We start from the raw sequence: 15,436 nt of genomic DNA, 5'->3' as shown, positions 1-15,436 counted from the left end.
TTCTCAATGACAGGACAGGGGAGTGAGGGAGGAAAAGAATTTGTAACTCAAAATTTTTTTAATGAATATAAAAATATTTTAACATGAAATTGAGAAAAATCAAAGTAGTAACATTTTTAGAAATGAATCTAAGCATGAGAATTTGTGGTGGTAGCGATGGTTATACATATGTTTGTAGAGCTGTGACTCTATAGAGTCACTAGAATTTTTTTCTAAGAAGGTCCAAGGAGAATAGTATATTCCTTTTTAAAAATTTGAATTTTTTAAAAAATTTAAGGCAATGGGGTTAAATGACTTGCCTACGGTCAGACAAGTAGGCAATTATTAAGTGTCTGAGGGCAGATTTGAACTCAGGTCCTCCTGACTCCAGGACCAGTGTTCTACCCATTACACCTTCTAGTGCCCATATTAAATTATTTATGGGAGTTGGAGGCACATTAGATAGGGCAGTCAAGAGGTCCTGAGTTCAAATCTGTTTCAGACATATGCTAGCTGTGTGAAATGACCTTGGCCAAGTCATTTTTCCCTATTGGTTTCAGTTTCCTCACCTATAAATTGAGGGGAATAAAATGCCAAACCACTCCAGTACCTTTGCCAAGAAAACCCTAAATAGGGTCATAAAGAATCTTACATGTCTAGTCAACTAAACAACTGCCAAAAGCTCTTTATCCCATAAAAATGAACATATGACACCTAGTTCTTGGGTTAAGAATATTATGGTTCCACAGCAACATGGGGGTGATGATCAACCTTGATGTACTTCCTCATTCCATCAGTGCAACAATCAGGGACAATTTGGAACTATTTACAATGAAGAATAACATCTGTATCCAAAGAAAGAATTGAGCAGTTTGAGCAAATACCAAGGACTATTACCTTTATTTTGGAAAAAAAAAACTGATATCTTATTATGTAATCTTGCTATCTCTTATACTTTATTTTTCTTCCTTAAGGATATGATTTATTTCTCATCACATTCAATTTTGATCAATGTATACCATGGAAACAATGTAAAGACTGGCAAATTGCCTTCTGTGGGGGGGTGGGGACAGGGAAGCAAGATTAGGGGAAAAATTGTAAAACTCAAAACAAATAAAATCTTTAAAAGGAAAAAAAAAGAATATTATGGTTCTATTCCAGTGTTTAAAAAATAGTTCCAGTAGAATCTCTTGCTTTAATTGGGGGATAGATTACACTAGATGTAAAAAATTTATTTGTACAATTAATGCGGTTGTGCCCAAACTAAATTATTTATTTTTCACATGAAGTCAGTTAATTGCTCAGTAGCATAAGCATAGAACAAAATCTCACTATGGGCTTTTTTTCTAACTACCAAATTGTAGTTAGAAGGTCTACAGAGCCATTGTGCTGACCTCATTGCTATATGCCTATGAAACCTGGACAGTCTACCAGCACCATGTCAGTAAACTGAATTGCTTCCATTTAAATTGTCTTAGGAAGACTTTGATAAATACCTGGCAGAAGATACCAGACACTGAGGTCCTTTCCTCTAAACTGACTAGCACTCCAATATTACTACCAAAAGTGCAACTATGATGGGATAGACACGATGTTACAATGGCAGACATTAGAATGCCCAAAAAACTATTTTATGAAGTATTCACACAGGGCAAGTCACACAAAGGGGTCAGAAGAAGCAATACCGAGACACCCTGAAGGTCTCATCGAAGAACTTTAGAATTGATTGTACAGCATGGGAGACACTGGCACAGGACTGCCCAGAATGGTGTGCCTTCATCAGTGAGAGTACTACTTTCTATAAGGCAGGCAGAATTGAAACGCAGCTCAAAGGAAACATGGCATATGTATGTTTAGAGTACCCACCACAGGTGTCACATGAACCATTTGTACCCAACCTGTGGTAGAGCATTCCAAGCTCATATATCTAATCAGCCATATTTGAACACACTGTAATTTGTCTCAAACATAGTGATGTCATTTTGGTCTTCTTCAATAATGAAGGATAAGAACCTACCAGGACCTTATGGTTGCTTGATAGTTATGATAATAATGATCAAGCATTTGCTACCTATAGTTGTTTAAGTTATATAGGGAACTCTGACACTCATACTCTTATCCTAAGAGGACTTAGTATAAATTTGTCCTCTACATGGTGACTTCAATTTTTGACCTTAGGTTTTTGTTTCTTTCATATACTGTTTACCCCATCTCCAATTTTATGTTACTTACCCTATCTTCATAATCTTTGACACCCCTACCTTTGATGTGAAACTGCAGATCTGTAATATACTCATTTACCAAGCAACTTGTGAGTTTTGGGTTCCAGATGAGTTTTCAGAGCAACTTTCATAGGTTCATAGGTGATGTCCCTCTTGTCTAAGAAGGCACAGAGCTCATATACCTCTGAAATGGTCTCTGTTAAGGGCAATCTGCAGGTTCCCAGCCAATTCCTATCCAAAAGAAAAACATTGTCATAGAGAACTTGAGCCTTTACCTTCCACTTCCAAACCCTTTCCCTTCAATCTTGAGCATATTTATTTTTAAAACCCATAGTACTAATAACATATCACTAGTTCTAATCATTCCCAACAAATAGTTCCCTGATTAAAATTTTTTTAGGTTTTTTTTCATAAGGCAAATGGGGGTTATCTTTCTTTCTTCCTTTCTTTCTTTCTTTCTTTCTTTCTTTCTTTGTTTCTTTGTTTCTTTCTTTTTTTTTTTTGCAAGGCAATGGGGTTAAGTGGCTTTCACAAGGCCACACAACTAGGTAATTATTAAGTGTCTGAGGCCGGATTTGAACTCAGGTACTCCTGACCAGGGCTGGTACTCTATCCACTGCACCACCTAGCCACCCCCCCGATTAAAATTTAAAAAGTTCTGATCATATTTTTATAAAAATTTTCTAGGAAATTCAGGATATCCGAAGGATTAGATAGCAAGTTAACATTTCATTAATCATCCACATTGAATCATCAATGCCTAATAGTTCAAGTGATTCTTCTTTGGGATGAAGCACAATTAAGAAAAATATACAAGCTGAGTAACTAATGTTTTTTATGGATTATGAAGGTCTCAGGTATGGAGTGAAGTAATTGCCTTCCAATTCCTGGCTCTCTGGAATACTATTCTGGATCTTGTCCCTACAAGAATTTAGGGAGATAATTTATTCCTAGAAAGCAACATTAGAACCCATATAGAATCAAAGTTCCTTTCCATGATTCTTTGTGCCAAAGCAGCAAGAAAATGGTAGTAATCTCATCTTTCTGCAGTTTAGGGACTTTTTCTGAGTAATTTGGGATCTTATTTGTGGTTCAACTAAAAACTAAAACTAAAATCAGAATTCCAATGGGATCCTTCTCCCAGAGGGAAATCTACAGGTATTTACCTGACATGCTGAAAGAGAACACCATTCCCAGTAATATACAGTTTGCTTCCATCTAAAGTGCTTTCAATGTGGAGCTGTCCCAGTGCTGAATCAGGGTATTTGACCAGCAGACCAAGGGCCATCATATATAAGGGTTTCACAGATTCCAGGTTGGCTGCTCTTCCCCCCTTTCCAGGACTTGGAAGGTGACAGGAAGTTCGGGAACAGTTTCCTGCAGGGAAGAAAAAATGTAAAGGAAAAATCCCTAAGAAACCAATAGCCACTCACTAAAACTTCCATGAATTGGGTTTAGTTCTGCCATTAATACCTGTCAGAGGACTTTAAACAAATATTACTTGTTGATGACAAAATGTTATTAGAAAGATGCTGTTTCCTATTATGAACCCCAACTGTTAAGTCACCCCAATTTTTAGTCACTCAACATTTACTGAATGTTTACCATGTACAATAAGAACAACACATTTCCCTTACAATTAACCTGTAAAGTCATATAGGTCACACAAGAATTGTTGTCACCATCTTACAAGTGAAGAACCAGGCTAACAGAAATGATGTCATTTGTCAATGGTTCCACAACTACTAAGTACAATTCATTGTGTTTGAAGCTAGAGGAAATATAGTCCCTATCCTCATGAAAGTTACAATCTAATGAAAATTAAAAAGGCATTTATATGAACATGAATCAGAATATAAGTTCATTAAAGGAAGATCTGTTCTGAGATCAGAAAAAGAAATCACCTCCAGTTAAAGGGCTGAGATAAGGATTCACTGAGGGTCATGATTTAGCTATACTATCATCTATGGGTAAGATATTGAGATTAGAGACTTAAGACTTTTTTGCAACTTATTTTATCAATTGTGTCTTTCACTTAGAAATGATGGCCATCAAGGAAACCATTCCATCCCATCACTGCATTGTACCCTGTGTCTGATACTTCCAGATTCAACTCAGAGCCTAGACTTAACAGTTTCCTAATCAGGGCTGTATACCAATATACCAGTTGACCCCATAGTCACAGCTAGAAAGTTCCTATGGGTCATGATGCTTTACTGTGTTAAAGATCAATATGGTTATTTGGGTTGATCATTCTTTAAAACATAGATGTCCCTTGCTGATTGCTATTTAATAATTATGTGATATGGACAAATGACTTAATCTTTTGGGGCTATTTTTTCATCTCTTTATACTTTGATGTTGGATCTGTCTTCTATGATATGGAGAATCTCTTCAGTGGTATTAAAATAGTGGTTAAAAATCTATGCACCCCACATATGATTAAACTGTTTTCCATATCCTTTCATAAAAGTTCCATAATAGAGTCACTCAATAGGTCTTTTTATATTTCTTATGAATCTCAATAAAGCATGAGGAATGTCCTTTAGTTATCCCTCAAGCTTGATCCATGACCAACCCACCTGTTTTCAGTCCATCTCTTTTTATACCATTTTTCTTGTGTAATTTTTTGTTAGTAACACATTGTAATCTATTCATGCCCACCTTGTACTTTTCCATTTCTCTTTGTGTGACCTAAAGATTTTTTTAATGTGGTATTTCATGACTAGAATATTGATTTTTAAAATGATGGGCTTTTGTTTCAAGAAAGAGTTTGGGGGGTTAAATGCTACATAATTTCCCATTTGCAACTCACTCTCATTTCCTCCTATTCAATTCTTTGTCCAGTTCATTATCTGCAATGTTTGTACAAGTTGTATTACTGGTGGATCAACTCCAAGGGCTATCTATTCAATTATACTTCGCACTCTGAACACAGGCATTCTTTATCCGCTTGTTTTTTCCTGGGTGAATAGTTAGACTGTGCCATCAGCACATTCATATGGAAACAGAAGTATATGTGGAATATCACCATCTATTTTCAATTTCTTTTCCATTTGGACTCTATTGGAATCACTCATGACCAAGACAAACACTTTTGTCAGACATATATTTTAAGCCTTCCTTAATGTTAATCATCACTGTTACTGAACAAAGTTATTTGGTTGTCACATGTTTCAAGGAATCTTCTATAACTTAACACATGGGAGATATCTCCTTGGAGGAGAGCATTTAAGCGGACGTTTTGCCTTATTGAATCAAAAATTTTTATAGTATAAAACTAAGCACATGGGAATCTTGCCATTTGCTACTTCTTTTAGTAATGCTTTATAGACAAAGTTTGTTCTAGAATATTTGTAAAAGCCTATAACCTTCTTAAATCATTTCAATGATGGCTTCTATACATGTGTAGATTATTTTCACAAAGATTTCGTAGATGGGAAAGTGGGTTATGTGGCATAGTGAATAGAGTGATGCCCTTGAAGTCAGAAAAATCTGAGTATAAGTTCTGTCTACAGCACTTGGTAGTGTAAATCATTTAACCTTTCTGGCCCTCAATTTCCTCATTTGTAAAATGGGAAGAATAATGCTTGTAATTTACCAAAGGATTATTGTAAAATTCAATTTAAATTTGAAGTATTTAGCCAGTCTTTAAAAGCAATATATAAATGTCAATTCTATGGGTCAAAAGTTATTGAATTTTCTTATTCACTTTTTTTTGAGTCATTATTTTTTTCCCAAATACCTACAATCACCCTTTTGATATATATTTAGAATTTATCCCTCAAAGCCCACAAAAATTGGTCGTTTCTACCATAAGAATCATTTGTGTATACTTGACCAGTCCAGCTATTCTTCACTTTTTTTTTAAAGTAAAATTTCTAATTTCTCATGCAGCATACCAGGGATTATGTTAAGAGTTCAAATAGGACAAACAGTTACATTGTTCATTAATGGAGATTATAGAGATCATGACAGATCATTTTCATTTTTCATGTTTTCCTCCTTCCAGTTTTATCCTTCAATGCTCTTGGGGGTGATCTGGCTTAAGTGGGCCTCTTGCCAAGCTTTCTGTAAACCTGGTTTTTCTTCTACTGGGTTTACTTTACGAGGTGATACACAACTTATAATTTTTTACTATCTTCTTCAATAAGATTTTACAAATGAGTTGTTTTAAACCGTTGTTTTCTTTAGCTGCCAGTGGTCTCTATTTGCCAAGCAAATCAAATATTTGCTGCCAGAGACAACTCTAGGTTTATAAAAATATCCTCATTGTGGTAATTGATTTGCATTGGTTAAACTTTCTAAGAAAATGGTAATAGACTGAGTTACATCTGTTTTTTTAGCCATTTTTCAAAGTCAGCAGCTTTAAAAAGTCTATCAAGTTGGAATTTCCCCAATTTCATTTCTCATTTTTACTGTTTTAATTATCTTTACCCTAAGAAGTTGATGCTCTGATTATCCATTGAAAATGGATACTCTGCTGGTAACCAGTTGTTTATTGTCTGATAGATTGAATCGCTTTCCTTTTTTGTGATGCTATTCAGTTATTCAGTGCTTGCTATGTCCAGTGGTGCCCCCTGACCTCATATATATATATATATATATATATATATATATATAGGTATATTATATATGCATACACACATATACACATGCATATGTACAGGTCTGCAAATCTTTGGCTTGTCTCATTTTTTTAAACTTCTGAATCAGGTTTTTCTCTCTACCAACCTTTTCAGCAAAGATATAAAATATTAAAGTATATACAGATTTAATTTGAAAAATCATGTTGAATTCTTCAAGAAGTTTTTCTACCTTTTTATACTCTGCAAAGGATGTTGGTACATGGGCTGCAATGACCTTTTTGTAGGTACTTACCATGAGTACTGGGATAAAAGTTGACCAAGAGTAGCATGAAATGATGTTTCTTCCTGTCTTTGGAAACATGACAAAATCATTTTCTTTATTTGCCTACCCAAGAAGAAGTTGTGTGAGGACCATCCTTCTAATGGATCTGGATCTTTTTTTTTCTAGTTTCATTTATAGTGAGAATATCAAGGTCAACATGACTCATTTCCTCTAGGTTCATTTGTCCATTTGTTGGCCACTGGACAAAGATGTCACATATAGCATTTTAAGAGTTAAGTTGGTGGGTATAGACAGTCCAAAAACTCTGTGATTCAAAGCATCCCCTTCTCCACTATTCTGCCATCATCACCACTTTGCCATCATTACTACTTTGCCATCAACACTGCATAAGTAAAAGAGGACTGACTGGATAGAATTGAAGGCTATTAAATTTTTTTCTTTGTTTCTAATATTGCCATGGTCAAAGAATTCATTACCAACCAGCAAGCCTACTAGTGATGAACTTTCCCCTATTTAGTTAAGGTATTAGCTAGAGGATAAAGTCGATTGCTTAGACAATATGCAAAGTATTTCTACTGGCATGGCCTGTGAGAACCCAGGGATACCTCCAAACAATGATTAGTAATTGGAGTAGAATTTTGTTGAGCCTTGTTGATCCATTGTTAGAGTTAATGTTCTAATTAAGGTATTAGATAATATTTGTAGGATTTCTACTCAGTATTTAGACATGAACTTTATGAAATATTTATGAATAGTAGCAATCTATTATATAATGTGTACTGGAAATGATCTGAGAAAAATGTAATGGCAAAGATTAAATAAGATTCAGTACCTGCTGTTGTGGAGCTCATGACATGGGGAGGGCACAAGAAATAAACAAAGAGCTGTAACAGGAATTATATCTATGTTCTAACTGATAAGTCCTTGATTTCATGTTTTTTAACCATTCTTTGTAAAGTTTCCAAAAGTGGGCATGCTCACTCAGCATTGGCTATTTTGGAAAGAACCAAAAGGCTAGAGAAGACATGATGGATAGTGTAGTCCAGGCACAACCTTGGAGAGGAGAGAGAGAAAAGGAAGAATGACAATACTGCCACAAAGAATAGCTGCATCTGGCCCTGGAGAGCCTTATCTGTCATGAGACTGTGATGCCAAAGTTATGCCTCCAGGCAAAGGGAGGATTATGAGTTGAGTAGTGAGGTGGGAAAAACTGAAGTAAAGTACCAGAGGAAGAAAAGTATTCAGATACAGATGGCCAGTGGCTTCCCTTGAGACAGACCTCAACTAAGGAACCCTGGTTTTCAATTCCACAAGTGGACTTTGATATTTTGGTAGACTCTGAGTGGAAAATCAGTGCAAGACCCTAGTAGATCCTGGTCCAGAATCTAGAACTAGGCATTCCTGGGTTGGGAACATACCTATAAATTGTGAGTTTCTTAATTCTCAGGAAAAAAAAATAGAAATATTGTGGTAGTGTTGTTCTTATTTTATATTGTTTTTATTTCTTTTGACTCTATGGTACTGGGAAAAACATTATATATTATATATTTAAGTAAACATATTATATATACACATACATAAAATGTGTGTTTATGAACACATAGACATCTGTACATACATGTATGTATGTGTGGATATGCATATGTGTATGTACAGTCAAACTGATAATATGGTTACCTCTTTTATATCATATTAACCCTCTTAGAAATCCTTTAAAATATAGCACAAAGGAAGAAGAACTAGACAATAAGCATTTATTAAGCACTTCCTCTGGGGATACAAAAACACATGGTACCTGCCTTCATAGAGTTCTCATTCTAATGAGGATCAACATGCTAACAACTGAACATGTACAAGACCTATACAGAGAAGATAGCAGATAACCTTGGAAAGTAGGCACTGGAGAGGTAGGATAGAAGGTTAGAAAAGAATTTGTTTGACCTGACTCTTGATGGAAGTCAAGGAAGACAAGGGGCAGAGAGAGGGAGGGCTTGCTAGTCAAAAGAAAAAAGTTAAGAGGAGTGCGTGTGAGAGAAATAGGAAGACTGTTGATGTAGAGTATATAGAGGGGAGCAAAGTGAGAGAAAACTAGAATTTAGGGGCATGTTGAGAGAATTTTATATTTGATCCTGAAAGCGATAGAAAGGCACTGGAAGGGAGGGGAGTGATCACAGAGTCAGACCTGTGCTATAGGAAGAGTCATTTCACAGTTAAGTGAAGGATGGGCTGGAATGGGAGGGACCAATGGCAGGGGACCCACCAGTAGGTTATTATAATACTTCAAATTTAAAGTCATGAGGCTTGTATCAGGATGGTGAACACTGCAAGAGGAAGGAAGGGGGCATATGTGAGATACTCCAATAGCCTTGGCAGCAGATTGGATTTGGGGTGGGGGTGGGGGGGAGCTAAAAGAGAGTGAGAGCTGAGGATGATGCCTAGCTAAAGGACTGGGAGAATGGTAGCACCCTTGATGATAATGAGGGAGTTAGGAAGAGAAGTTTTTGGGAGAAAGAGTTTTGTTGTGAATATGCAGGGTCTAAGATATCTAGCTCAAGATGTCTGAGAAGCAGTTGGAGATGTGAAACTGGAATTCAGAATAGAGTTTAGGATTGGATAAATAGATCTGAGAATCATCTCCATAACAAAGCCCTTCCATGGGAGCTGAGGAGATCTGTAGTTGAAAAGGTCTATCAAGATAACGATGGCAGGTGATCTAAAGTAGCAAAGGTTATAGAGGTGTCAAGAAGGATAAGGCAAGAGAAAGGACTTTTCAACTGGATGATGAGATCAGAAATCAGTTTGCAGAACTGAATGAGAAAAGAAGTTGAATGTTTTCTTAAGAGTTTAGTCAAGGAGAGAATTGATATAAGATGATATAAGATGATATCTAGCAGTTCAAAACTGGGGGGGGTGTTTATTTTGCTTTTTAGTTTTGTTTTGTTTAAGGATTAGGGAGGCAAGGGTATATTTGCAGGCAACAAGGATAAAGTCTGTAAATAAGAGAGATATATGACTGAATTGGTGGAGGATACAGTCAGATGTTTAATTGGATAAATCCACAAAGATCATTCCCCTACACCAGGAGTTCTTGAATTGTAGTTTACAGACCCTTTTCAAGGGGTCCAAAAAGTTTTTGTTTTTGTTTTTTAGATTTTTGCAAGGCAAATGGGGTTAAGTGGCTTGCCCAAGGCCACACAGCTAGGCAATTGCCCAAGGCCACACAGTTAGGTAATTATTAAGTGTCTAGACTGGATTTGAACCCAGGTACTCCTGACTCCAAGGCTGGTGCTTTATCCACTATGCCACCTAGCTGCCCCACTACACCACCTAGCGACCCCCAAAAAGTTTTTTAAAAAAATTTAATAACACTACAATATTATTTACCTGTTAAAATACAACTCACTCTCTCAACTATTTATCTATTTGAGACTAGATTTTTTCATGTACTTAAACCAAAGCAATTAAAACAAGATTAAATACAAAGATATGAAAACATAGCTATCTTCTATTAAGTCAGATATTAAAGATATTTACAAAAATATGTAAAATAATGCCAATCTTCCCATTAATTTTTTTGTTTTAGAAAACATTGCTTTTTCCTAAAATTAAGCCATTTATGTTAACATAATGATTTTATTATTTTAAAATGAATTAATTAAGTTATCCTTTTAAATTTCCAATAAGATAAAAGGTCAACAGCTATAAGCTACCTATAAAACATAAGCTCTTTGGGATCCTCAATAATTTTATACTTGGTAAAGGTGTTCTGAGACCAAAAAGTTAAAGAACCACTGTCCTATACTAAGGAAGATGCCCTTCCACTTACAAATAGGGTGGAAAAAGGGATAGAGGTTATCTTCTTTTTGAGAAGATAACTGTAAAGCTTTGCATTTCCTGGTGTTGCGAGGAGTACCTAATAAAGGGTGAGCCTGCCTTCGTAAGAGAAGGGGTCATGTGTGCTGGGATATACTATCCTCTGGTGGTTAAATGGCTACACTACATTACACATGTAGTAAGTGTTTAAGCAATACATTCTCAAGGTCTGTGCTGGGGAGGATGGGGGTGGGGGGAGCCAGAGAGAATAGAAAGACTGGAATGGGTAAGACATCAATTGGTGAAACGCTGGACAGACATGAGTTAATGTATAGGGGGAATGAAGGCCGTGTGTTGTTCACTGAGCCGGTGACATGACTGGGTTAGAGGAATGAGACAATTAAGTGGAATTTTCAGTTGTACATTTATGGACTCAGGATTGCCACTACAGTTATCTGAAGGAGACTGTGGATCAGCTTTCCCCAACATCTTCAGGAAGGAGACAAAACCAACAGAACACAAATGTATTTGCTCAGTTTAGACTTGGCTTTGTGGGGTGGTAGAAAGGAGCTAGATTTGGGATTGGGGTTAGAATCTCAGGTCTGTAACTTTGGGCATATTACTTCCCCCTCTGTGCTTTAATGTACTTATCTATGAAATAAAAGAGGAAGAACTAGATGATTTATAAAGCTCTAAAACTAGAATCTCACACAGAAATGCCTACTAGGGAAGGGATAAGAGGGCTTCCCTAAATCATTTTTCTACTAAGTGTACATATATAATCTATATCAGATTACTTACTATCTATCTTGGAGAAGGGGGAGAAGGAGGAGGGGAGAAAATTTGGAATTCAAAATTTTATTTTAAAAAAGAATGTTAAAAATTGTGTTTTATTATTGGGAAAAATACTATTTAAAGGGGGGAAATGTATATGTTTGCTTAAAGACACGGGCTATTTACACCATTTATAGAAATTCCAACTAAGGTGGCTTTTTATATAATACATTCCTTGGAATAATGATAGTAAAGTAGTTCCTGTAGACTCACAGAACCTGGGGAATGGCATACTAAAGGTCAAAAACTTCAGAGTAGCAGCAAACTGGAACGGCACAGGTCTGGAGGGCAAGAGTGGGGCTGGAACCACAAAGAATTGGGACCAAAAGGGGCAAATAGGTGAGGGCAAGAGTAGAATCAGAGCCCAGGAGAGTGGGCAGCAGGGCAGAGAGAGAGAGGAAGCACAAATGGGAGGATCTGCCTCCCCCCCCCCCTCCCCGCCCCCAACCAAGTTCCTTCTACCCTTGGGGAGAGGCATATGTGTACTTATCCAACTGGCTTCCCTCCAAGCCACAGAGAAGGAAGGGGTCAAGATTCCTTCCACAATTCTCTTTTTCTGGCCAGCTTTTTCTTCATTCATCACTTGTTTCCTAAAGTTCTGTTCTTGCTAGATTTTGTCAGATCTCTAGACCTTCTTTTTTCTTCATTTAATCACCCATTTAAAAATTTTTTAAAATTAATTTTATTTAATTTTATTAAGCACACTCTATGCTCATAGTATAAACTTATCCATCCACCACAAACTTTCCCCAGGGAGAGTCTCAAAGGAAGTGCTTACCTTTTCTGTATAGACCTGTGGGCATTTCTGGTGCCCAATACATGGACAGCACATTACATTCAGTGAGGTGGGAAGTAGGGAAGAGAAGAATTCCAAATAAGATTTTGGTTGTTTAAATTTGACTTCTCCGTTTGAGTGAGTCCCAAGTATATTAGAATCCAGTTTCCATGATCAATTTTCTTCGTTTTCTCATTCTCACATAAACCAAATGCCAGATGGTTGGTTATCTGGCATGTGAGAGTAAGGTGAACTTTTTAATTCCCCCCCCCTTCTAATTAATAACAAAACAATTCATTTTTAATGCTTTAAGGTTTATGAAAAAAATTTTCTTACAATGTGCAAAGTAAGAAATGAAAATGATTTTATCCCTATTTTACAGATGGAAAAAATCTGAGACTTAGAGAAGCCATTTGGTTTGTTTATAGATATGCAACTTGTAGAGTGAAGTTTGATCTTCTGGTTTTTAAAGTCTAGCACTTTCCAAACACATGGTTTCTCTGATGTAATATTTCATAGTTCCCAGCTTATATTAACACTTGAAGGTTTACAAAATGCTTTAGCCATAGTTATCCTAGAATGGGAGTTGGGGAGGATGTTGGAATTTCCCTTGGGGGACATACCCATGTTCATCCTGTGCACCCTAACTGCTTCTGTAAGCTCTGGAATTTCCAGAATGTCCACTTCTGCTTCCAATATATCAATGTTGGCAAAATTATCTGGTAACAAAATCTTCTGTGAGCGGAGAAAATTCACTTGAAAAGCAAAAAAGAAAACACAGTGAGTTAATGAACTTTTTTTTAGTCTTATGTTTATTCAAACCTTAAATCATTTTTCATCTTCTATGCTTTCCCCCCATTTTCCAGTGCTGTTGATTCTCCTAGATAGTTCTTGGTCTGAAACAATTTGTGATCACTTTCAATTAAATTTGATTGGACTTTTGATTTGTTTTAAATGTGTTATATGTATAAAACTATGATGGCCTAGGTCTGGTTGGTTAGGTTTGGAGCTCTCAAGCCTATGCCTACAGGGCAGGACATACCTTGCCCTGGCATTTATCATTTTAATCCCTTGGCAAGAGTTTGGGTCATTCCAGAAAGAGGCAGTTCTCTTGACAGAGAAAAGTTGGCTGGACAAGAAGCCATGGTTGGCAGGTTGTACATCCAGGTTGTCCCTGCCTGGACTGGAATATGTTTGGCAGAAATGGAGTGAACTCTAAAATCCTGTGTGATTAACTAGGAGGTTCAGAAGCATATGACTGATTGCTTTGTAATTGCTATATTGAGAAATATTTAATATTTAATCACACCTTATCCTCAAAGCCCAGCTCAGGTATTACTTCATCCAGCTATTTTTACATAATCAGAAAGTCAGACAAGTCTTCAACTTGTTGATATTCTCTAAGAATGCTGAGCAGGATTTGGAAGAGTGAAAGAGAGAAGTTTCCTGTCAGATAGGAGGGGATAGTCTTTTTTAAAACTCTGGAGAAGGCAATTCCAATTCTGCCAGTTAATTTCAAGATCCTTCTCTTTTCTGTGAAATGTAAGATTTGGAGATGATTTTGAAGGCAACTTCCAGCTCTAACATTCTCTGTTCTGAGTGGTGGGGTAGGGGTGGGTGATCATCAGTCACTGATTATTTGGTGAGCTCTTTGAATCAATTCTTATTTCATAAGGTTCCTCTGACCCAATATGTTCTATGATTCCATTTAATGTGTGATCATTTAAAGCCTTTTTTCTTACTCAATGATCAGTTAAGGTAGAGAACAGTTTTCTTATCATTACCTGGGACTCATTTAATAGTGAGAAAAATTGAGACTTTGTAAATAAGGATAAGCAGCAGGAGCTTATTCAAGTTCAAGATGATGGTAAGACCATCACAGAAGTTTATTTCTTGAAGTTCAGGGTAGACTGTTTCCTACTAAACTATGCTGCCTCTCCAGAAACACTTGACACCAAAACTGCTGCTACCTTTTCTCTCACACAATCATGAAATAAAGATGTAAAAATTTTCCTTAGAAGGATAATCAGGGAGCCTAATTTGAATCATTTCCATGTCCCTGGGCTCTGCCAGTAACTCACATGCTTGCTCGCTTCTATTGATGCAGGCTATAGTGTGAGACAGGCCTGCCATTGGGCATTAAGTGGGATCTGAATTAAAGAACCTGAGGAGTTGGGACTTCAGAAGTCTAAGTATGCTTGAATAGGAATTCTCTTTGTGTAATCCCAGACACTTGGTCATCCTTTTGCCTATCTCAAATACTGGAGAATGCCTTCCCTTTATTTTACTTTTAGATAGCTCTCACTATCAGGAAGCTATTCCTTTTATCCTACCTGAATTTTCCTTTCTACAACTTAAGACTAACTGTACCCAATTCTGCTTTCCAGGGCTAAGAAGAACAAATCATTATTTGAAAAGGACTCTCTGTAAGAGGCAACTGGGTTTAGGGGCCTAAAGGGTGGGGGTGGGGGGGTGGAGAATTTCCAAACAAAATACAAGAGACAGATGTGAGAAAATATGCAAATGTGTTTGTAAGTCTTCAGAAATGCAGAAAATCATTACAATCACCTATGAAACGGAATTCGCTACACTCGCACTCTATCAGAGCCACGTTTTCTGCCAGCCACAGCAGATTGTCTTCGGTCACCAGGGTAGGGTACTTGGAGATCAAGTCCAGGGGTAGAAAACAGTAGTGTACTTCCTCTTCAGTGTCCAGAAGTGGGGTATCCATGAGGCCCAGGGGTGCTTTATCATGCAGCCCTAGAGTAAAAAAAGCAAAAGGGGTCCAAACAGAGGTCAAGAAAAGCTAAAAAAAACTAAAAAAAACCCCAAACAAACAAAAAAAAAAAGGGCAGCTAGGTGGCACAGTGGATAGAGCACTGGCCCTGGAGTCAGGAGTACCTGAGTTCAAATCCGACCTCAGACACTTAATAATTACCTA

The 15,436-nt window shown here is 36.9% G+C and overlaps 1 protein-coding gene across 1 annotated transcript in view; it reads right to left on the bottom strand.

Moving 5' to 3' along the window:
- KCTD19 (potassium channel tetramerization domain containing 19) overlaps positions 1–15,436 on the bottom strand; it is a 49,070-nt gene that overhangs the window by 15,010 nt on the left and 18,624 nt on the right. Inside the window, exons 4-7 of the mRNA XM_074202513.1 lie at positions 15,064–15,255; positions 13,119–13,250; positions 3,368–3,578; positions 2,281–2,432 (exon numbers count right to left, since the gene is read on the bottom strand). Coding sequence (XP_074058614.1) covers positions 2,281–2,432; positions 3,368–3,578; positions 13,119–13,250; positions 15,064–15,255 — 687 coding nt within the window. The remainder of the gene's footprint in view (positions 1–2,280; positions 2,433–3,367; positions 3,579–13,118; positions 13,251–15,063; positions 15,256–15,436) is intronic.

The sequence above is a fragment of the Macrotis lagotis genome, chromosome 1 (genome assembly GCF_037893015.1).
Source record: "Macrotis lagotis isolate mMagLag1 chromosome 1, bilby.v1.9.chrom.fasta, whole genome shotgun sequence".
NCBI classification, from domain to species: Eukaryota; Metazoa; Chordata; class Mammalia; order Peramelemorphia; family Peramelidae; genus Macrotis; species Macrotis lagotis.
The sequence above is the reverse complement of the archived record's forward strand: the minus strand, read 5'-3'. Positions and strand labels throughout refer to the sequence as shown.